This window comes from Hemitrygon akajei, chromosome 9 (genome assembly GCF_048418815.1).
Source record: "Hemitrygon akajei chromosome 9, sHemAka1.3, whole genome shotgun sequence".
Classification (NCBI taxonomy): domain Eukaryota; kingdom Metazoa; phylum Chordata; class Chondrichthyes; order Myliobatiformes; family Dasyatidae; genus Hemitrygon; species Hemitrygon akajei.
In genome coordinates, this window is record NC_133132.1 from 64,690,480 (window position 1) to 64,714,645 (window position 24,166).

General features: G+C 39.3%; 2 protein-coding genes across 7 annotated transcripts in view; one reads left to right on the forward strand and one right to left on the reverse strand.

The window, feature by feature from the left end:
• polr1c (RNA polymerase I and III subunit C) lies at window positions 1-22,260 on the reverse strand. 5 transcript variants are annotated; one of them, XM_073056180.1, is made up of 9 exons: window positions 22,145-22,259; window positions 21,268-21,339; window positions 18,967-19,074; window positions 17,602-17,734; window positions 16,906-17,025; window positions 16,111-16,263; window positions 15,619-15,768; window positions 14,012-14,128; window positions 1-493 (listed from the first exon to the last, which is right to left on the reverse strand). In XM_073056180.1, exons 1-9 carry the CDS (start codon window positions 22,256-22,258, stop codon window positions 375-377), a joined length of 1,086 nt encoding a protein of 361 aa, XP_072912281.1. In that variant the 5' UTR covers window position 22,259; the 3' UTR covers window positions 1-374. The 5 variants fall into 5 exon arrangements, with proteins under 5 accessions (XP_072912281.1, XP_072912284.1, XP_072912282.1 ...); XM_073056183.1 differs by lacking the exon at window positions 22,145-22,259 and adding an exon at window positions 21,438-21,584 and having other exon boundaries at window positions 18,967-19,066; XM_073056181.1 differs by lacking the exon at window positions 22,145-22,259 and adding an exon at window positions 21,438-21,584.
• The window catches only part of yipf3 (Yip1 domain family, member 3), an 18,627-nt gene continuing 16,079 nt past the window's right edge, over window positions 21,619-24,166 (forward strand). Inside the window, exon 1 of one of the 2 annotated variants that reach the window (XM_073056185.1) lies at window positions 21,619-21,787. In XM_073056185.1, the coding sequence (XP_072912286.1) occupies window positions 21,710-21,787 (78 nt within the window). In that variant the 5' untranslated portion in view covers window positions 21,619-21,709. The remainder of the gene's footprint in view (window positions 21,788-24,166) is intronic. The other variant, XM_073056186.1, reaches the window with a different exon arrangement.

Below are 24,166 nucleotides of genomic sequence, written 5' to 3' on the forward strand. Positions count from 1 at the left end.
GAATAGCAAAGCAAACTTCTTTAATAGTGCAACATATTTACAAACACAAATTACAATATATTAAAAAATTATCAGATCTGAAGAAAGGTCATCAACCTGAAAGTTGGTTCTTCTCTTGCAGATGCTGATTGACTCCACTTCGTTTTATTTTTGATTGAACTGATAGTCCATTATATCTGTTATCCTCGCCATCGTCCCTGACATTCAGCTTTATATGTATTAACCCACTATTACGTGGGACAGAGGTCATTGTTGAACCAAGTCAATCATGCTCATTTCAGATAGAATTTGTACTCAGAAGAGGCCACTATTCCCACTGCCATCAGGTCCAAGCACAGCCCAGACCGAGTTGAACCAGCCCAACCACATCAAGCTCAATCCATTTGTACCGTGTCCAGTTCATTCAAAAATCTTCTACACTTTGTCATCAGGACTTTCAAGGCTTCAGACACAAGCACTTCTGGTGGAAGAATTCCCGTTGATTCCACTGAAACTTTAAAGGTACAGAGGCTTAGTGGATAGCAGCACACAAAATCTTGGGGAAACCTCCCCCCCCCCCCCCCAGGACAATTACTGTTTTTAATAGGATAACTCGTCACTCATTGCCAAAGGATCAAGCTTGCCAAAATCTTTCTAGAACCTTGCACATTCTCTGTGAATAAACATGACAGATACAAGAGAAAGACACCATTACAGAACTCCTTTATCTAATGGTCAATATTCAACTATACAATCAATCAAGTTCCCTGTCTCATCAGGCATTCTATAAAACTTTTAGTCACCAAGTTTTTGGATACATAGCCCAGTGTCTCCCATATAGGAAAATCAAAATAAAATGTGTAAATGTCAGAATTCTGAAATAAAAAACACAATATGTTGAAATAAAGTTAAGGTTACAGGTTAAAGATTAGGTGCAGGAAAGAATGGGCAGGACAAAGGGAATATTTGTGATGAGATAAAGCCAAGGGATAAGCTGAAGTGATCGTCCAACAATCTTGGATGACGTTTACAAACTACTCTCTCTCAGCTCTGACTAAAAATCTTCTACCTTAAGTATCTAGTCCAGATGAAGGATTTTGACTTGAAACATCAACTGTCCATTTCCCTCTTCAGAGGCTGTCTAACCTGCTGTGTTCTTCCAGCAGCTTGTTTTTTCTCTCACTTCCAGTACCTGCAGGCTCGTGCCTCTGTCCACCTTAGATATTACTGCTTTCTCCCAGATACTGCTCAAATAGAATGTGTCTGTAATTTTCTGTTCCTTATGACTACTGGTGGAATAATAATCTTGCAAAACACCTTGCAAAATGTTACTACTTGATAGTTAAAATGCAATTTGTCCTGATGACCAGGATCTCTGATCCAAAACTAGCTGTATCTTTCTCCACAGATTCTACCCAACTTGTTAGGCGTTTCCAGCATTTTGTTTGTTTTACAGTCTTCTAGCATTGGAGATGGTTTGGACAGGATAGGAGTTGTGGACAGTAGCCAGTGAGCACAGACCAACAGTTGTCTAGAGATTGGACTGCCCAGCATCAATCCAGTTGTCTGCACTATGGACTGGGGCTCCAGTCCAGCTCTGGTTGTCTACACTATGGGGAGGGAGTTCAGGCATGTCCCTGTTCTGCATACCTGAGGCAGCCAGTTGCAGTTGTAGAAGAATATTATGAATATATCTACCAAAGGGTGCCAGTGGAGGAGACCGTTTCTGAGTGGGCTATAGGGACAAATTGAGGAGACAGCGACAAGGGTGAAGGAAGTAATACCTGAGAGTCTGCAACATGCTGTGTAATTGTTAATATAAGGTAGGATAATTCAGTAGTATTGCAAATGCAGGATGAAACCTCCCAAACCATTAACACAAAATGTTGGGTATGTATCCATTACCTCACCTGCCTCCTCTAAACTCTTCCCTCTGGATGAGGTTCAGCCAGAACTACACTGACTGGCACCTCCAACACATTAGCCCTAGATAATTCTGGATTTGTAGTAACAGTGTCTATAAAATCCTACCCTAGGATTGAGCAGGTACATGTATTACAGGAATAACTGATCCTGAAGCTGACTAGGTAAAAATTTATGCACATGCTCATCACAATTATTACCCCAAGAAGAGTCACCATAAGCAGGAGGTAGAGAATCCTTATGGAACACTGGGTTTCACCAGTTCATCTGAGCCCATTTACCTTATCTAGACATGGCAGAGTGCTGTGATTAATATTTCAGCCACCATAGAAAAGGTAGAAAACGACACCATACATGTGATACAGGTCCTGCATATTCAAATAGAATCCTTACCTAAACTGGTGCTTCAAACATTCCACCACCTGGTTCCCAGCAATTATTTTGCAGTATTGGAGGCTTAAACGTGCATTGGGGTGGATAAATACTGTTAGGGTTAATTCGAGACTGCCATTACAGGTCAGGAGTGGCTCACGTAATAGCAGGAGGCCGGAATGCGAGGGAGGGGGGAGCGAAACTGGGGACCCCGCTACATCGAAACTACTAGTGTCACGCGATTCAGTAAACAAAAGAAACAGGTAACTCGTGAGCATATGGCTGCGGGCCAATAAGATGGACACAAGTGCCCGATATTACCTAATATGCAGCGGGGGGTTGTGCTGGGGGGGAAAAGGGATATAAATAAGAGAAGATTGTAAGGGAAAGTCGGAAAGCGCGCCTTCTCCAGCGACTCCGTCGATTCGCTGTGCCAGTTACGATTCTGCCAATAAAGCCACGTTTTGCTATATTCCGCTGTTGGTTGTCTCTCTTCCAAACGAACACAGGGCATAACTTGAGCCCAACATTACTCAAGGCTTGACCTAGTGCATTCAGACCTTGTGGAGGGACTGGAAGGAGGGAAGCTGTAGAGCCCCTTGCAGAGATAATTGCTTCATCTCTGGCTACGGGCAATGTTCTGCAGGATTATTGAGTGGCTGATGGTTTAAAATGGGTAGCAAAAACAAATCAGGAAACTGCAGACTGGGGGGTCTGGGCATCAATGCTGTGGAACAGGATCAACCAAACTTTGAAGAGAGCATCTGATTTGGGCTTTGTACATGAGAGGTCACATCTGACAAATCTCTGGGATGTCTTTGAGGAGGCAACATGAGGGAGGAATTTCAGATTTCTGGATCATTGGGATCTTTTCTGGAGAAAGAATGACTTGTACAAAAATTACAGGTAACACCTGGACCTGAGGGAGACCAATATCCTTGCAGGCAGGTTTGGTAGAGCTATGGTGAGGATTTAAACTAATTTGGCTGGGGAATGGGAGCCAAAATGATAGGACTGAGGATGGTGCAGTTGGTATACAACTAGATACAGTGTGTTTTGAGACTGTGACAAAGATCAGGCAAATGATAGGACAAAATTGCAGTCAGTGGGATGAGTTAAAGTTTAACAGGGGACCAAAATCAAAAAGGATAATGAATACAAGACTGAAGGTATATTTTAAATGCAAGCAATATATGGAATAAGGCAGATGATCTTGTAGTACACTTAGAGATCAGCAGGGATGATGTTGTGGACATCACTGAATTGTGACTGAAGAATGAAAGATCATAGATGGGAGCTTAACATCCAATGATACACATTGTACTGAAAGGGCAGGCAGGTAGGCAGAGGGAGTGAGGTGATTCTGTTGGTAAAAAATGAAAACAAATCTTTAGACAGGTGACATACGATCAGAAGATGCCGAATCCTTGTGGGTAAAGTTAAGAAACTGCATGTGTAAGAAAATCCTGAAAAGAGTTATAAAACATCAAACAGTAGCCAGGATGTGAGCTGCAAATTATATCTGGATATAGAAAAGGCATGTAAAAAGGGCAGTGTTGTGATAATCATAGATGATTTCAATATGCAGTTAGATTGGGATAATCAGGTTGGTGCCAGATCCCAAGACAGGGAATTTGTAGAATGCCCATGAAATGACTCTTTAGAGCAGCTTGTGGTTGAGCCCATCAGGGGAATGGCAATTCTGGATTGGGTGTTACGTAATGAACCAAATTTGATTAGGGAGGTTGAGGTAAAGGCAGTGGAGGCAGTGATCACAATATGATAGAATTCAGCCTGCAATTTGAGAGAGAGAATATATCAGTATTACAGTGGAGTAAAGGGAATTACAGATATATGAGAGAGGTAGAAAGTTGACTGGAATGGGACACTAGCAGGAATGACTGCAGACATCAATGCTGGAATTTCTGGGAGAAATTTGAGAGGTGCAAGAAAGATGCATCCAAAGGATGAAGTATTCTAAAAGGAGGATGAGGCAACTGTAGCTGAGAAGGGAAGTCACCATGGCTGAGAAGGGAAGGTCAAAGACAACAGAAAAGATAGAGAGAGCTTATAATACTGTACAGCAAAAAATTGTGGGAAGGTAGTGATTGGAAAGCTTTTAAAAGCTGGTAACCAAAACTATTTATGGCTTATAAGTAAAAAAATGAAATATGAAGATAAGCTAGCCAATAATATTAAAAAAGGATACATTTTTTTTCCAGATATAGAAAGAGTAAGAGGCAAGCGTTTATATTGGACCACTGTAGAGATAATAATAGGAGACAAAGAAATGGCAGACAAACTTAAGTATTTTGCAACAGTCTTCACTCTGGAAGAGACAAGCAGTATTCCTGAAATATGCGTGTCAGAGGGCAGAAGTGAGTATTGTTATTACTAAGGAAAAGGTAGATAAGTTACCTGAGCCAGATGGACTGCACCACAGGGTTCTGAAAGAGGTGGCTGAGAGATCGTAGAGGCATTAGTAATGACCATTCAAGAATCTCTAGATTCTGAAATGGTTCCAGAGGACTGGAGGATTGCAAATGGCATTCCACTCTTCACAGGAAGGAGACAGAAGAAAAAAAAATTAGAGGCCAGCTACCCTGACTTCAGTGGTTGGTAATATGTTGGAGTCTATTATTAAGGATTAGGTTTCAGAGTACTTGGAAGTACATGATAAAATGAGCCAAAGTCAGCATTGTTTTCTAAAGGGGAAATCTTGCCTGACAAATCTATTGGAATTATTTGAGGAAATAACAGGTAGGATAGACAAAGGAGAGTCCGTGCATGTTTATTTATTTGGCCCAAAGAACCTGCGCCATCCAATTAACCTACTAAACCGTACATCCCTGGAATGCAGTAGGAAACTGGAGCACCCGGGAGAAATCCACAAGAACACACAGAATGTGGCAGAATTGAACCCGGGTCACTGGCACTGCATAGCATTATGCTAATCACAACACTATCATGCCACCCATGCATTCCACTGCATCTAAGTAAACTGTTGTTTACTTAGATTTTCAGAAGGTCTCTGATAAGGTGCCGCATACGAGGTTGCTTAGCAAGATAAGAGCCCATGGTATCACAGGAATGATATGAGCATGGATAGAAGATTGGCTGACTGGCAGAAGGCAGAGTGGGAATAAAAGGTGCCTTTTCTGGTTGGCTGCCAGAAACTAGTGGGTCAGTTTTGGGACCATTTCTTTTCAGATATGTTAATGATCTGAATGATTAAATTGATGGCTTTGTGGCCAAGTTTGCAAACAATACAAAGACAGGTAGTGTGACAAAGCAGGGTGTCTGCAAAAGGACTAGGACAAATTGGGAGAATGGGCAAAGAAGTGGAACATAGTGTAGAAAGGTGCATGGTCATGCACTTTGACAGAAGGAATAAAGGACTATTTTCTAAATGGGGAGAAAATTCAAAAGTCAAAGGTGCAAAGGGACTTGGAAGGCTTCGTGCAGAATTCCCTAAAGATTAACCTGCAGGTTGAGTCAGTGGCAAGGAAGACAAATGCAATGTTAGTATTTATTTCAAGAGAACTAGAATAGAAAACCAAGCATGTAATGCTGAGGCTTTATAAGGCATTGATCAAACTACAATTAGGAGAATTGTGAGCAGTTTCGTGCCCTTTATCTAAAAGATGTGATGGCACTGAAGAGGGTCCATAGGCAATTCATGAGAATGATCCCAAAAATAAAAAGGTTAACATACAAGGAACATTTGATGACTCTGGGCCTGTACTCACTGGAGTTTAGAAGAATGGGGGGAAGAGGGGAGAAAGAATCTCATTGAAATCTATTGAACACTGAAAGGACTAGATAGTGTGGATGTGGAGAGGATGTTTCCTATAGTGGAAGAGTCTAGGACCGGAGGGCACAGCCTCAAGAGTTGAGGGACATCCATTAAGAACAGGGATGAGAAAAAAAATTTCTTTAGCCAGAGTGTGGTGAATCTGTGGAATTCATTGTCACAGATGGCCATGCAGGGCAAGTCATTGGGTATACTCATAGGGTTTTGATTAATCAGGGCGTCAAAGGTTACAGGAAAAAGGCAGGAGATTGGGTTGAAAGGGATAATAGACGACTTCCGGTGGCTGTAATGGAGTAGGTTGCAGTAGCTACGTGCTCCGAAATTATTTACTTACTTTGCTGTTTAAACCTATCTCGGTGAGAGCACCATGAGTAGAAAACACTCTAGAAAAGAGGTTACTTTTGAGACTTTGGCTGAAATGTCTCAACAAATGTCAGAGACACTCGAAAAATTGGATAAACTGGATGACTTGGAATCCAAGTTTGACTTGTTACAGAATACCTTCGACCTGGTTAAATCTGAACTGAAAACACTTAATCGGAAACTTGGAAGTATACAGCAGACTGTGAATGACCATGAAATTCGTATTAAGCTACACGAAGAATCTCTGCTGGAGTTGCAGAAGGATATCGAAGGTTTCAAGAAAATTTCTAAGGAACAACTTAAAAAATACGACGTGTTACTGAAGAAACTGACAGATTTGGAGACCAGGAATCGAAGGTGCAATATCAGAATTCTTGGGCTTCCTGAAAAACTGGAGGGTAATCAACCTATCGATTTTTGTGCTCAAATGCTGAAAGATTTATTCCCTGATATATTATCGGAACTACCAAAATTTGAGCGCGTTCACCGAGTTACCCCGCCTAATTGGGATCCTGCCAAACCTCGCTCTATTATCATTCGCTTTTATGACTATCAGATTAAAGAACAGATCCTTCGTGAATCAAGGAAGAAACGCATATTACAATTTCGTGATCAACAGTTTCGGATCGTTCAAGATTATCCACCGGAAGTTTTAAGAGCTAGACAGGCTTTTAAAGAGGTCATGTCTGACTTTTTTAAGCTTGGCTGTCACCTTTCTCTCAGAGATCCGTGTAAACTCAAGGTTACTACTTCTGATAACAAGGTTTCTTGGTTTACAAAGCCTGAAGAAGCTAAGAAATTTTTACATAGTCTCCATTCTTAAATTCAACCTTGAGTTGCTTTATGCTAAATGTTTTAATTTCAGGTGTTCAATCGAGTAATTGGCGCTTTGTTGATAACAAGGTTTCTTGGTTTTATGAAGTCTTAATCATTTGTTTGATTAAGTAACTGGCACCTTGTTATCTTTGTTAACTTGTTATCTTGTTAACTATGCAAAATATGCAGGCAAACTGCATCCATTTTCTCTCTTGCTGTTTTCCACCTTTATATGGGTCCTCTAATGTTACTTTCTCGCAGCTCTTTTTAAACAAAATGTTATATTGTCTCAGTGTTATGTTGATTTTTACCTTCCTTTTAGTAATTTGACTGAAAGTAATTATGTAGGGTGTACATGTAGTAATTACTGAGGAATGAAACTATAGGGTGTTTTGCTTTACTTTAAATTCATTCAGATTTTTCCTATCTTTTGATTATTTATACACCTTTCGGTCTTTTACAGTTTTTCAATAGTATACAATATTCTATATTTCTTATTGCTGGCTTTTGGTTTTTCATTATTTTGCCATTTTGTTTTTTTTCCCCTTGAATGCCTTAAATTAGTCATGTAGGAAGCTATCTAAACCGCTTCCCTTTCTAATTATTTTCTATTTGTTTCTTTACTCCTTTTCTTTGCACCCGCAAATATATGTTGTTTTACTTATTGATTTTCCTTATTTGTCTTTCCTTTTTACCAAGACTAATACTTGTATTTTCCCATGGTTTTTTCTCCTAAATAGCGAACTTATTTACTTTGATATTTTGTTTTTGTATATATATATATTTACAATCGTTTATTCAGCATAGCTATACATATATATTTTTTTGGAGCCACCGGAGTTTTGGGTTGGGAATGTTAGAATTAGTCTTCAGCCTCCCTTGGCTGATTTCTCTCTTTGGGGGAGGGAGGAAGGAAATGGGTTCTTCCAGAAAGCTGATTGGAGGTTTTTACTGGTTTTTTTTATTCGCTATCTACATGTCTGTGATTACCTTTTATACATTACTAAAGGATACTTGATGGATTCTTTTATTAATATACTCAGCTTTAATGTGAAAGGTCTAAATAACCCTGTTAAACAAAATAATATTTTTTCTTATATCAGGAAACTTAAAACTCGTATAATCTTTCTCCAAGAAACCTTTATTCATAAAGATGATATTTCACGCTTTTTCAAAGGATGGAAGGGTATACATTTTCACTCACCCTCTCAATCTAGATTGAGAGGCGTCTCTATCATGTTTGATCAGAATGTATCCTTTATTCAACATAATGTAATTTCTGATACAAATGGGCGCTTTGTTATTGTTTCAGGTAGTCTTGAGAATAAACTAATCGTATTTGCGAATGTATATGCTCCAAATACAGATGACTCCTTGTTCTTTGAACATCTTTTTTCTTTTCTGCCTGATTTGAATTGGTATTCCTTAGTGATGGGTAGAGATTTAATTTTTGGCTTGACCCTATATTAGATTGCTCTTCAAGTAAAACCCCTGTCACTAATAAATCAGTCCTACTTTTTAAAATCTTTTCTATTTCAATGTGGTATTCTCGACGTGTGGCGTTTTTTTTTTTTACACCCCCAAGAAAAGGAATATTCATATTTCTCTCAGGTTCATCATATGTACTCTCGGATTGATTTTTTTTTATAGATAGAAACTTGTTTCCACTGGTTCGATCCTGTAAGGAGATAAGGAGATTGCTTTGTCTGATCATGCACCTGTGCTTCTGGCTTTAAGATTACCTGTTTACTCTGTACCAACTAGAAGTTGGCGTTTTAACTTATCATTGTTATCTGATAAAAATTTTCTAAAGTTTTTGGAAAACCATATTACTTCTATCTTTAAAGAAAATTTTAAAGGAGATACTGCTGGTACTATAGTCTGGGATACTTTTAAAGCATATATTCATGGAGAAATTATCTCTTACTCTACCTATATAAAGAAAAAAGCTGACAAAGAAAGGTCTGACCTAGCAGTGATATTAAAAGATCTTGAACGAAAGTATGCCCTATCTCCAGATCCAACTATATATAATAAGCATATTGAAATCCAATCCAAGTATAATCTTTTGCTGACTTACCCAATTGAACGACAGCTGTTGAGAGATGAAACTCAATTTTACATTCACGGGGATAGAACAGGTAGTTTATTAGCCAATCGCTTAAAATCTTTTACAGTTTAATCGTCAAATCACAGAAATTTTTAAAGATAATGGTACTAAGATATCTGACCATTCTGAAATTAACAACGTATTTAAAGACTTTTACCTTAAGTTGTATCAGTCTGACTCTTCTTTAGATGATACCTATATGAATGCTTTTTTCAGTAATATCAACATTCCTACATTGTCTGCTGATAGCCTAACACAATTAGATCAGCCTATTTCCAATGAAGAAGTGGCTGAGGCTATACGTGCTTTACATTCTGGTAAGACCCCAGGACCTGATGGCTTTCCTGGGGAGTTTTATAAAACTTTCACTACGTTACTTACACCTTATTTATCCTCTGTTTTTATCAGAGTCCTTTAAATCAGGTAAACTCCCTCAATCTTTTTATGAAGCTTTTATTTCTCTTATTCTTAAAAAAAAAATAAAAATCCAGCTGAATGTTCTTCATACAGACCAATCTCTTTATTAAATGTTGATGCAAAAACCTTATCCAAAATCTTAGCTCGAAGACTTGAAAATATTCTACCATCTATTATATCACATGACCAGACAGGATTTATTAAAAATCGTTACTCACATTTTAATATACGTCGGTTGTTGAATGTGATATATTCACCATCCAAAAAAATATCAGAGTGTATATTATCCTTAGATGCAGAAAAAGCCTTTGGTAGGATTGAGTGGAATTATCTTTTTAAGACCATAGAAAAGTTTAATTTTGGGCCTAATTTTATTCGTTGGGTTAAATTTAATTTACTTGTCTCCTACCGTTCAGGTTATTACTAACTCTCAAATTTCTAGGCCCTTTAAATTACAGCGGGGAACTAGACAAGGTTGCCCTCTTAGTCCTTTACTTTTTGCTTTAGCTATAGAACCCTTAGCAATAGCATTTCGAGAATCTCAGGACATTTCTGGTATACTAAGGGAAGGTATGACTCAAACTTTCATTATACACTGATGATATTTTACTTTTCATCTCTAACACTGAAACTTCTTTACCTTCGGTTCTTTCTTTAATTTCCCAGTTTAGTTCTTTTTCAGGATACAAGCTGAACTTACATAAAAGTGAGCTATTTTCTTTAAATGACCCAATGTCATCAAATGCCAAATTTCCATTCCAAGCTGTTACAAGTCAATTTACATATCTAGGTGTAACAATTACTAAAAACTTCAAGAATTTATTTAAAGAAAACTTAAACCCTTTATTGAATTATGTGAAAAAGACGCTTTCTAAATGGTCTCCTTTTTCTTTATCCCTAATTGGCCGAATTAATTCAATTAAAATGAAGATTCTTCCTAAATTTTTTATATCTTTTTCAGGCCTTCCCTATTTTTATCCCTAAGACCTACGGTACTTTGATTCTTTAGATCCAATTTTAACATCTTATATTTGGAATAATAAGCAAGCTCGTTTAAGTAAAGTTTACCTACAAAGTAATAAAGAGATGGGTGGATTAGCCCTACCCAATTTTAGGTTTTACTATTGGGCTGCCAATATAAGGAATATTACTTTCTGGTCTTGTTGTATTTATCGTAAAGATTGCCCATCATGGGTCTCCTTAGAAGTTAATTCTATAAAAAATTCCTCTATTGTCTCTCTTCTTGGATCATATTCTTCTTTTGCAGCAAATAAAATAACAGATAACATAATTGTTAACCAAACTTTAAGGATTTGGTCTCAATTTAGGAAATTTTTTGGTTTAGCGAATTTTTCATTATCATCTCCCATTCTCCTTAATTATTTTTTTTATCCCTTCCATGACTGACAAAGTCTTTAAGGATTGGGATGAACTAGGTATTAAGTGTTTTTGAGACCTGTTTATCTCAGGATCTCTTGCTTCATTTGACCAATTGTCAACTAAATTTGCACTCCCAAAAACACATTTTTACAGATACCTTCAAATTAGAGATTTCTTACGTTTCCAATTAACTACTTTTCCTATTGGTCCTGATAAAAATTTACTGGACGATCTTTTATATTTAAAACCTTTTCTTAATATTTCTATAACTTGTTGATTGAATCTAGACAAGACTTTTTAGATAAAATAAAAAAAGCTTGGGAGAATGACCTAAATTGTCAAGATTTCTGATGATAGATGGAATAAAATTCTTAAATGGGTTAATAAATCATCTTTCTGTGCTCGTCATTCCCTTCTACAATTTAAAGTGGTTCATAGAGCTTACATTTCTAAACAGAAGCTGTCCAGTTTTTATCCAAATGTTTCTCCACTTTGTAATAAATGTAACTCTGCTGATGCCTCTTTCATATGTTTTGGTTTTGCCCTAAAATTGAAAAGTTTTGGCGGGAAGTATTCCATACCTTCTCACAACTTTTTAGGGTCCAATTTGACCCATATCCCCTTACTGCCTTGTTTGGTATTATTGCAGATGAAGATATAACTTTAAATACTTCTAACCTACAGGTTTTAGTTTTTACCTCTCTTTTAGCAAGGAGAGCAATCTTGCTTAAATGGAAGGAGTCTACCCCTCCTACACATCTTCAATGGCTACGTGATATTATGTCTTATTTAAATTTAGAAAAGATCCGCTGCTCAGTCTTAAATTCGAAACAATCTTTTTATGATATCTGGGGACCTTTCCTAAATTACTTTTCCAATTTATAAAGTTTAACAGTGCACAGACTTTTATGTATATTTTTATCTTTTCTTCTTAAGCGAATATGTTTTCTTTTCTAATTTATCCATTATCATCCATCAGCGTTTTTCTTTGGTAGTTGGTAGGGGGTTGACTTTTTTTTATATAAAAAAATTTTTTTTATGATGTATGACCTATCTTTAAATTTTTGATTACAGAGTGGTATACCTTTATGTGTTATGCTATAACATTTTGATCAATTTTATCACAATATATGAACGTACACAAGTTATGTTGAGATGTATCTATGTGTTGCACTCTGTAAATCTTGTTTTTTTTCTTCTGAATAAAAATATTGTAAAAAGGGATAATAAATCAGCCAAGATGAAATGCAGAGCAGACTGGAAGGGCTGAATGGCCTAAATCTGCTCCTATGTCTTACGGTAGCCAAAAGGTTAGGTGAGGGCAGGACAGTTTAATGTTCAATATGTACAGTTTTGCACAACTTTGACAAGGTCCCTCCCTAGTCTGGAAGGTTAGATTGCAACGGATCCAAGGGAGATAATAGATCGGATTCATAATTAGTTTTGTGGTAGGAAGGTCAAATCCTCAGTGATCGTTGAGGGTTGCCTGTGATTAGTGGTGTCCTACAAGGGTTGGTGCTAGGAGCTTTATTATAATTTATATAAATTATTTTGCTGTGAATATACAAGCCATGGTTTGTAAGTTTGCACATGATACTAATATAGCTAATGTAGTGGAGAGTGTAGAGATTAATGAAAAATTACAAGGGATCTTGATTAGCTACGTATGTGGGCTAAGGATTAGCAAATGGCTTACAATACACATAAACAAAGTACTGCATTTCGGGAGCTCAAACCAGGGTAGAATAGTAGGGTTTTGGGATGTTATAGAACAGAGGGACCCAGGAGTTTAGGTACATAGCTAGAATAGTGATGAAGGCATTTGTCAGGCTGACCTTTATCAATCAGGACATTATAGGAGTTGCAAAGTTATGTTACACCAAGACACTGGTGAGGCTGCGTTATGTAGTTTGATCACCCTGTTATAGAAAAGATGTTAATACACTAGAAAAAGTGCAGAAAAGATTTACTAGAATGTTGCTTGTACTTAGGGGCCTGAGTTACAAGGAAACATTGCATGGACGAGAACTTCATTCCCAGGAACCATATGGTCCTAAACCTCCCTATGACAGCTAGTGAAGGAGTCTGCACCTGCTATCAATGAGTCCTGCTGCTACCTTGTTGATCATAGTGGTTGTGTAACACAGGGATGCAGAACAAAAGCAGATTTTACATAAAGTGGCGGAGAATGAACCTTCTGACTGGTGGGGGTGGATACCAGATATTGGGATACACTGTTAAGCATCTGATAACTAACGTTTTCATTGCATTGGCAACAATAATGGTGACCTACCTATCCAAGTGGCACTATATTTGGGTGACACCTTATGTGGGACTATAAGACAGCAAAGGCACCCCCCCAGACCTATAGCTATCTCCATGTTCCCCATAACTAAACTTCCAAGAAGCTCTCTATGCCTTAATCTACACACAGTATAATGATCACACACAGTATGATGATGAAGAGCCATCTTGATTGTCCTTACAGGACACAAGAGGGGAGTGTAGAAGAACATGAACAACATGGTTGCATAAGGTTTAATGATTTAACCACACATCCTTGCTACAGCACCACCATTTTTGTCATAATCTTTGTCTGTATGCATCTGACCACTATGTGGAGAAGAACAGTTCACGGAAAGTTAATGAACAAGAAATGAAGTTTGCTAGAGCTTGGTGCTTTCCCTTAACTGTTCCCTTGCTAGCAAGATAACAAAAGGATTTAGCTGTTAACAGTCAGTGTGGAGATTATTTACAAGTCACACAACTGAAAACAACCCCAAACCCAAAATTCCTTACAGTACTACACTTCAAATCCTCCCCCAATATATACTTACAGATGTAGTGATCTCGAACTCTGCCAAGACGGACGAGGTTTTTAAGGTCATCATGACGAAAAATCTCCCGACTGCAAGTGTCCAATCTTGAGTTCACAACATTTGCAACTTTTTTTCCTAAGACCAAAGGAACAGACGACTTTTCAACTTCCAAAAAATCAATATTGTACATCAGACCAGTCACCAAAATCATCTGGTTCCCTGCTTGTAAAACTTCAAGTGTTACTAATGCCGGCTAACAGTGTGTCAGTTGGAAAACTTGTATCAACATGGATACATAAAACAGGGTTTTCCCAGTTTATGCAATCACACCACATGTAGAGAAGCTGAAGACAACAGATCTGATGAGACCAGATGTACATCTCTGAATGGTTCTTTCATTCATTATGTGCCATGTCATATGACATGGACGATCATGGTCTTTCCATGACCATGATTGTTTTTGGCAATTTTTACAACTGAAATGGTTTGCAATTGCCTTCGTCTGGGCAGTGTCTTTACAAGACAGGTGACCCCAGCCATTACCAATACTCTTCAGAGATTGTCTGCCTGGCGTCAATGATCGCATAACCAGAACTTGTGATATACACCAGCTGCTCCCATAGTTTCACATGACAGTGATTGGGGTGCTAAACCTTGCCCAAGGGTAACCTGCAGCCTAGTGGAAGGAAGGAGCACCCTACACCTCCTTTGGTAGAGACTTCTCCACCCTGCCAACCAGAAAGGTTACATTCCACAAATTCAATAAACTGATGCATTACCAGTATGAATCTTAGACTTTGCCAGGAACTTGTAACAACAGGGCATTTAGCCCAAAAGCCTTGCATCCCACTTCCTCCCATTCTTCAGCTTTGCCTGTTGGCATGCATCCATACCATCCACCACAGCAAGCTCATAAAGGACAGGCAACCTGTATCACTTGGGAATCTTCATTTCTCTGGGTTTGATTTGAAAATCCAAATTCCTAAACTTCTTATGTATAATGTCATCAATAGAAACCTGATTTAAAGAAGCCAAGAATGGAAAAGCTCTTTCTATCCTTGCCCCACTAAATACACTAAGGAAATTGCAGTCCACTGCAGGACCCCCTTCTTAAAGGGGACTTCCTGAATATACTATCTCCTTTTATGAAGTATACAATGATTCTCACAGCTCTGGTAAGACTTAGGTTTAAATATAAAATAGCTTCATTTATCTTTTAAGGTAACCTGTTTCAAATAACTTATATGTCCCCACTTCCCATGCCAACTATTTTAAGTTGTCCTGTACAAACCTTTCTTTCACTTCTTCCACTAGAAAGATCCTTCCTTGACATAAATAGCTTATGATTCTGCACACTTGCACTAAAACCAGATTACAGGAGATGCTGAAAATCTGAAATAAAAAGAGAATGCTGAAAATATTCAGGCAGCATCTCTGAGGGGGAAAAGTTAATGACCTGAAACATCTCGACAGAGATGGTATCTTTCTTGATGAACATTTACAGTTTTTTGTGTTTATTTATGTTGAGACTCACCTTGTTGTCCTCTGATCTAAACAGCACATCTAGATCAAGGACACAATTCTAAAAAACAGGGATTTCAAATTCAACAGTAGAACTGACTCACCGTTCACCATCTCAATCTCAATGACACCAGGGGAGAAACACTGCTTGAGTTTCTCTGCAAGCTCCCCTTCTATGGGACTCAGTAGAGTTATTTCGGGTAAAAGTCGGTAGCTTGCTGTGGCAACAGGAGAGAACTTGGCATGGTCTTTAGCTAGGAAGTGAACACAAAGGAGATTACATTCATGCACTATGGTACAGCTCATATCATGATTTATTTTGCATTCTTTCCTCAGTTTAATAGTGGTATTTTTACACCCAGCACCCTCCTCCCACCCAGTCCTGAACTCCTCAAGAAGAGAAAATATTTTCTCTCCATCACCCTACTGGACACTTTTTTTTAATACACTGATTAAGCCAAGTGTTGGCCTACTTCTCATTACACAGTAGAGGCCAAGGCCAATTTTCTTTTCAACAAGGCCATTCAGTACCTGTACTATTGACCCAAAGAGGACTGTTATAAGCAACACGATTCCCTCTCCTACCACTGCCTTACCAATTCCTTTCACACAGTGTACGACGACATCAATTTCTTGCCCTGGGCGAAGCTGAGCAATGAGGATATCATCGTGTACAGGCTGAATTTCAACCTGTCCAAAGACATCTGCCTGGTTCCCAATGGGTACCCACTTCAAGTGCTTGGAGTAGACTGAAACGACAAATGGAAGAATGCAGGGCCCGTACTGCAGCATAACTGAATTATGGAAGAAACATGATGAATCACAAAACTGTAATATAAAGAACAATCCCAATACCAGCTCATATTGATTTGCATTCATTTCTGGTCTGCCAGTTACAAAAAGGACATGGAGAGGGCTCATGTGAGATTTATTTATTATCTAGAGATACTGCACGGAATAGGTCCTTCTAGCAACCCGCGATTTAACCCAGAGCAATCGCGGGACAATTTACAATTACCAATTGAACTACTAACCAGTACGCCTTTAGACACTGGGAGGAAACTGGAGCATTCTGAGAAAACCCATGCATTCCACAGAGGGGATGTACAAAGTACTTACAGAGAATGCCAGAATTGAACTCTGAATTCTGATGCCCCCAGCTGTAATAACATCACACTATCCACTACACTACCATGAAGCCATTTTCACAACTTGGGCTTGCAGACCCTAATCTTTCTGATGCAGTTTTCTAACACTTGCAAATCTCCCTCTGAATCAACTGATAAGTGTTCATGCAAGTGTCAGAAAATTCCCTATTTCAGTAAGATGTCAACTCATAGAGCTTTAGTGAATAGGGAATGTAAAATAGCAGAACTGTGAATTTCAGATACCTTTATGATTTAGGTACAGCTCTTCAGGGTCGGAAGAGTCTTTGAGTGCTTTAGGATTTCTGGTACATTTCACTTTCAGGTGGAATTGCAGAGTATCAATTTCTGTTCCTTCTTCATCTCCTGAAAAAGTAATAAAGCTTAGTCCCCTGAATGTTCGGGCACTTCAACATGTTCAAGCACAGTAACTTCACTGAAGCACACAGTGACCCCTGCACTTGACAGCAGAAATGTAGGATACAAATGAAAATGCTGCAAATACTCAAAAAGTCAGGCAAAATCCATGAAGAGAACAAAAGAGTTAATCAACCCAAGATGTTAACTGCTTCTCTCCACAGATGCTGCCTGACTTCGGGAATATTTTCAATATGTTTTGCAATTATTTCAGGTGGAAGTTTTTTTTTAAATAGGAGATATGAGGAAAGGATTTTTCACCTGTTGCCTGAGAAGGTGGTGGAGGCAGGTACACTTGCAAATAAAAGACTACAGACAAAGTCCCAGTTACAAGGATTAATATAATTAATAGACAAGTAGAATGGCAAGCCCAGATGTGCTGGACTGAAGGATTTGTTTCTGTTTTGTATGACTCAGATGCAAAGATGTTTCTTTGTTGTTCTGTTAATAGTACAGTAGCTGTTCTACATCAGTCCCACACAGTGGGTAACACATCTGCTCACTGGGGCAAAACAACTCCCTCACCTGTGCTCCTGTACTCAAACAGTCGTGGGTCTGCTTTGATGGGGATGAGGCCCAGTCTGTGTGCCAGAACCTCATCCTGAACTATGGAGGTGTTGTTGTAGATAAATGCCTTCTCCACAGCCATGGTCGGGACCTGAACAGCAGAAAGGTTAGATTCACAGTGGAAGTAATGTATTAAGTGTCACCTTTATTCATTGTTTGACAAGTTCTACAAAGAAAATATGGTTAGCAAAATTAATGTCTTCTGGACAGAAGTCAAAGTAACATAAATATTATTAAAAATTGGAAAAGAAAGTAGAGACTGAAAAATTGCAAAATGTTCCCTTGGAGTGCTCACTCTAACAGAATAAAAAAGTTAACATTCACAGATGAGACAATATTTAAACAGAACAATTGTAATAGATCATGAGAACATAAATTAACTGAATAAGTAGGCAAGAAGCCAATTAAATTCTATGTGCAGAAATGTGAAATGATAATAATTTGGCAGAAGGAAAATGAAAGACTTCTTAAGGCATCCAATTCTGTCCACCTCACTTTAGAGAGGATAGGAAGGCCCAGAAGGGTCCAGAGATGAAAGATTTCAGCTACAATGTTCAACAGGAGAAGTTGGAGCTCTTTAATATATATTATCGAACTATGTACATGTTACCACTTGCAGACATCTACATGAAAAAAACTACAATAGAATATTAGAAAAAACAAACAGACAGACAGAACAAGTTAAGGATAGGTGTACTATAATATAGAAAAGTATGAAAACATCACTTCGGTAGAAACTAAAACAGCAGAGTACCTTTTAAAATGACAAGGGACTGAAAGATGATCTGTGGTCAGAAGGACAGAGGAGTCCCTCTGTGTGAACACTGAAAATTAATGTGACTATCATCGACAAACATGAACAAATGGATTCCTGTCAGCCAGGCCATTAATAGATACAACAAATGGGTGTGCCCACTTTTCAGAGCCTTGACAGATCTCTTCAGTTACATCTCAACTCAGTACAGTAGGGATTTACTGGTGATCCTACTGGACTGTGAAGTGCAAGAACCTAGAGAGCTTTTCAACCCAGTCTGTATGTTTCCAATGTGCTCACAGAAATTTCAACATATATTGTAACACAAATGCCATAAACATTTGAATCATGTACAATATTCAAGGAAATTCCATTAACCTGAAGCACTAACTCCACAGATGCTACCTGACCCATTGAGTCTGCTAGTTTCACATATTCAAAGGGTCTCAATGCAAAACGCAAGCTATGCACAGTAACAACTAAAATACTATCGTAATGCTAATGATCTAAAATGTTGTAAGGCAAATACAATTCATAATATGCAGTATAACAGCCTGCAGTTTTATTACCTCGGCAAGCAAGATCCTGCGGAAAGCATTTGCAATAGCAGCATCGATTCCAATCATGTCAAACTCCAAAGTGTCGTCCTCCAACCGAACAATGTCAATCCTAAAATTCTGATGAAGACATAAATCTCACACAACTTTCACTTTACAGGGAATTCACACGAATTTTCACTTCTGCACCTGAGTTAAGTGGAGTTAATTCTGGTATGGACAGTTCTAAAAGCCAGCAACAAATTGTTCCAGAGCATTAAATGAAGCTGAGTTATGCAATCAGCAACCTCTGAGTTCAGAGGGAAGTGATTATCTGGAATGAGCTACAAGAGAGGCATCTGAAAGGCAACTGGAAGGCATAAAGAGATACTGGCTTAATGAGAGCAGATGAGATTAGCATAGATAGGCATCATAGCTGTGAGCCAGAAGGACACATCTGTATGTTGTATGATTAAATGAAAATGCCTCTTCAAGGGACAAAGATGGGTTTAGGAAACATAAGCAAAAGACTGGCCTACAAAGCCAGGAAAAAGACAGGGGTCAATGCAACAGTGAATTTTTCCCTCCTTGCAGCAGTAAAATCTTTTGTCTACAGTTTGGTCCGTAGACTTGGTTTTTGAATTAAGCTTTCTGAATTAACATCAAGTTTTAAACAATGACAAAGGACCTTTAACTATTATCTAATGTAAACCCTCCATTTCGAAAAAAGCTAATTTCTTCCCTCAACACAAAAATCAACAAAGAGGACATTAGAATAAAACTGCAGAAGGCCTGATATGGCTGACACTGAAAGGGTGTTTCCTTGACCAGTCTATTCATTCAGGAGACTGAAATGTGGAGCAAATTTTTTCTTGGAATACAATGAATCTTTGAAATGTTCTACCTCAGAGTGCTGTCAATGTACATTTGATAAATTCCAGATTAAGACTAGAGTTGCAGGGTGATGGGGACCAGAATGCCAGAACAGACAGTGGAGAAGTTGTGGAGAGACCTCATAAAGCTGTTAAGACCTCATGAAAAGTCAGGAATGAAAAGGTTGAGCATGGTGTGACTAATGTGTTGCATATACTTCAATGCAAGTAGCATTGTAGGAAAGGCAGATGAGCTCAGAGCATGGATCAACACATACAATTATGATACTTGGCTGCAGGAGGGGCAAGATGTAAATACAAGAGCAGGGATGTGATGCTGAGGCTTTATAAGGCCCTGGTGAGGCCTCACCTTGAGTATTGTGAACAGTTTTGGGCCCCTCATCTTAGAAAATATGTTCTGGCATTGGAGAGGGTCCAGAGGAGGTTCACAAGGATGATTCCAGGAACTAAGGGGTTATCATACGAGGAACATTTGCTGGTTCTGTACTCACCGGAATTTAGAAGGATGGGGGGGGGGGGGGGGGGGAAAACAGAATCTCACTGAAACCTTTCAAATGTTGAAAAGCCTGAACAGAGTAGATGTGGAAAGGATGTTTCCCATGGTTGGGGCGTCTAGGACAAGAGGGCACGGAGGAGTGTCCATTTTAAAAAGATGCAAAGAAATTTCTTTAGCCAGAGGGTAGTGAAATTGTGGAATTTATTACCACAGGCAGCTTTGGAGGCCAGGTGTTTGAGTGTAGTTAAGGCAGAACTTGATAGGTTCTTGATTGGACACAACATCAAAGGTACAGAGAGAAGGTCAGGTGGCTGAGAAGAAAAAACAGATCAGTTATGATTGAATGGCAGAGTAGACCCAATGGGCCAAAAGGCCTATGGCATGAGACAGGGCACGTGACAGAAGTCTATGTAAGAAAACATTTTGTATCTAGTGTCATTAATTTCAAAATAAATATGGAAAAGGTGGGTCTCATCTGGATGTTGACATGTTAAATTGGAGAAAGGCCAATTTTGATGATATCAGAAATGGATCTGGCAAGTGTGGATTGGGACGGGCTGTTTTCTGGGAAAGGTGTACTTGGTAAAGGGGAGGCATTCAAAAGTGAAAGTTTGAGAGTACAAAGTATATGTATATACCTGTCAGAATAAAAGGAAAAGATAACATGTTTGTGGAACCTCGGTTTCCAAGCCTGGTTAAAAATTAAAAAGGAGGTGCATAGCAGGTATCGGCAGGTAAGACCAAATGAGGTACTTAATGGAGCATAAGAAATGCAAGAGGACCCTTAAGAAAGAAATCAGGAGGGCTAGAAGACATGATGTTACTGATCCTCTGCGGTGTCACCACGATCCCCCAGCAGAGACATCAAGTAGATAAGTGTCAGTCCCAGAGGCCAGTCCCCACCCCCACCCCAAGCTTGCGTTCATCCGGCCGCCTGTTCCGTACCTGCTCGAAGCGCCGCTGGTCCCACGTGTCGTCGTAACCGGGGTAATTGCCAGGGAAATCAGTGGTATGGACCTGAACAGAGGAGGGAAATTAACAGCGACGGTAACGTTCCCCCGGACAGCATTTACAGCATACATACAATCAACATTAATGCCGGAGGAAACACTCACATTCTGGACACCAAACTCCTTCAAAACCACTCGGTTGCGTATCAACTCAATGCGCTCCCGGCTGTCCGCCATTACGGGGGGGTTTTAAATTTGCGCGAGATTCCAGCCCCGCTCCTCCCACCGGTAAAGCTCGCGATTTTTCAATCACGCGAGATCTGCCGACACTTCCTCGCTGGGTCATTGAGATCACGTGAGTTTACGTCACCGCTTCCACGGTTGGGCGGTGACGGTGAGCATCGTTTGAGTGGGCCGCCGGTGCGGTGCTGCGGGCGATGGCGACGACAGCGGCCGCCGGTGGTGGAGGGACGAAGAACGGCGAATGGGGAAACTTCGAGGAGGCGCTACTGCAGGTTAAATAAACTTTGCCACTCAGGACCCGCAATGCGTATCACCTGACTTCTCGTTGGCTCACGCAGTGCCCCACCTACAAAGTGTTCCCCGACTGAGTGTGTCACCCCCACATTGCTTCCACAATACCTATCCCCATCCATTGTTACCCCTACCCTCAGTTTCACCACTGAATATTCGTCTGCATTGTGTATACTCTGTAGTGTGTTCCCCTCCTTGTTGTCCCCCCCCAACAGTGTGTGCCCCTCCTTGTTGTTTCCCCCCCCCCCCCACATTGTCTAACCTCCGAATCTTTTAGACATGGAGTCATAGACTACAGCACAGAAACAGGGCCTTTACCCCATCCAGTTTGTACTAGCCTGGTTTGTCCAGTCCTGTATGCTGTACAAGTTGTATGCCATCTTGGACAATGTCTCCCATCCACTCCATAATGTACTATTTAGGCACAGGAGTACATTCAGCCAGAGACTCATTCCACCGAGATGCAACACTGAGCGTCATAGGAAGTCATTCCTGTCTGTGGCCATCAAACTTTACAACTCCTCCCTCGGAGTGTCAGACACCCTGAGCAAATAGGCTGATCCTGAACTTATTTCCACTTGGCATGATCTACATATTATTATTTATTTATGGTTTTATATTTATATATTGTCTACACTATTCTTGGTTGGTGCGACTGTAACGAAACCCAATTTCCCTCGGGATCAATAAAGTCTGTATAGGTACACCCGGATCATAGCCCTCCATACTCTCTCTCATTCATATACCTCGCCAAACTTATCTTAAATGTTGCAACTGAACCCACTTCTGCTGGCAGTTCATTCCTGTCACACCACCTGCTGAACGCAGAAGTTACTTCTGATTCCCCTGAGATATATCACTTTTCACTATAAACCTATGGTCTCCAGTTCTAATCTCACCCAATCTGAGGACTGCATGTATTCACCCTATCTATACCCTTAATGATTTTGTGCGCTTCTATAAGATTTTCTCTCATTGTCCTGCAATCCAGGGAATAAAATGCTAACCAATTCAACTGCTTCCCTGTAGCTCAGATCCTCAAGTTCTAGCAACTTCTGTATAAATTTCCTCTGCACCCTTTCAAGTTTATGTCTGCTCTGTTATTCAGTAAGATCACAGCTGATCCAATCTTGGCTTTAATACCATATTACTATTTCACATAACCCTTGAACCATGTGCATTAAATGTTAGTCTCTTTGTCTTCTTGGCTCTCTGGGGCTGAGAATTCTGAGGATTCATGAGCCTTGAATGTTATCTACACTTGCATCTTAAATGAGCAACCCCTTATGAAAATGTGTCCTGTAGTTGCAGTTACTCCTATTAGGGAAGCAAACAGTTGACATCCATCTGATTAATCCACGATCAGAATCTTATTCAGTTCAATAAGATCACCTCTTCAGTAATCCAATGAGGCCTCACCTAAATTACTGCATAAGATTCTGCAACACAACAACTTACAAGATACTACAACTAACAAGATACAACAATAAGACAACTTACCGGTACTACAAAAGGTCAAGCTTTCTTCGTACATCACCCTTTTCTGCAACACCTCAGTGCAATACACAAGATCAGCATTGTATGCAGTATTTTAGATGAGGCTTCATTGCACCATGTAGTTACAACCTTTGTAATCTTTTCCAATAAAGACCAATTTCTTATTGCTTTCTGTTTCTGCATGCTGATTTTTTAATGTTTCAGGTTCTAGGACCTTTCGGGTCCTTTTGTACCTCAGCATTTTATAGTCTCACTTCATTTCAATCATTATCAGGTTTATCATTCTTCCATCCAAAGTGCATTTTCTTCATTGTCTTCTATCTGCCTACATATTCAAATTACTTGCTGTAAGCTATAATTCTTTTGCAGGCCCTATACCCTCCCCACAATTTGCTAATCCATCTCTCTTTATATTACCGAAGCTGCTAACAAAACACTTTACCAAAAATTACTCACTTATCTTGACTCTTAGTTATCTATTAGTTACTATCTCTAAGTATTCATTATAGCAGATTCCAGTTAATCAGGCTATTGGTTAATCGGGGAAAATCATAAAGAGCAAAAACTAATTGAAAGAAGTATTGGGATTCTTTCGTTTATTTGGGATATTAGGCCACTTAATTGGAGCAAGAGCCTGGTTCCAACTGGCATCAGTTTATAGCACTTGGGTGGCCTTTAGACGCTACACAATCCTTAGAATGAACAGTTTTTAAATGGCAGCAGTTGTGTGTTCTAAAAGCAGTGATTTTTGTTACTGATAGCGGGTCAGAAATAAGCAACAAGGCAATTCTAAACTTTTTATTTATTTTTATTGAGATACAGCATGAAATAGGCCCTTCGAGCCATGCCACCCAGCAATTTAT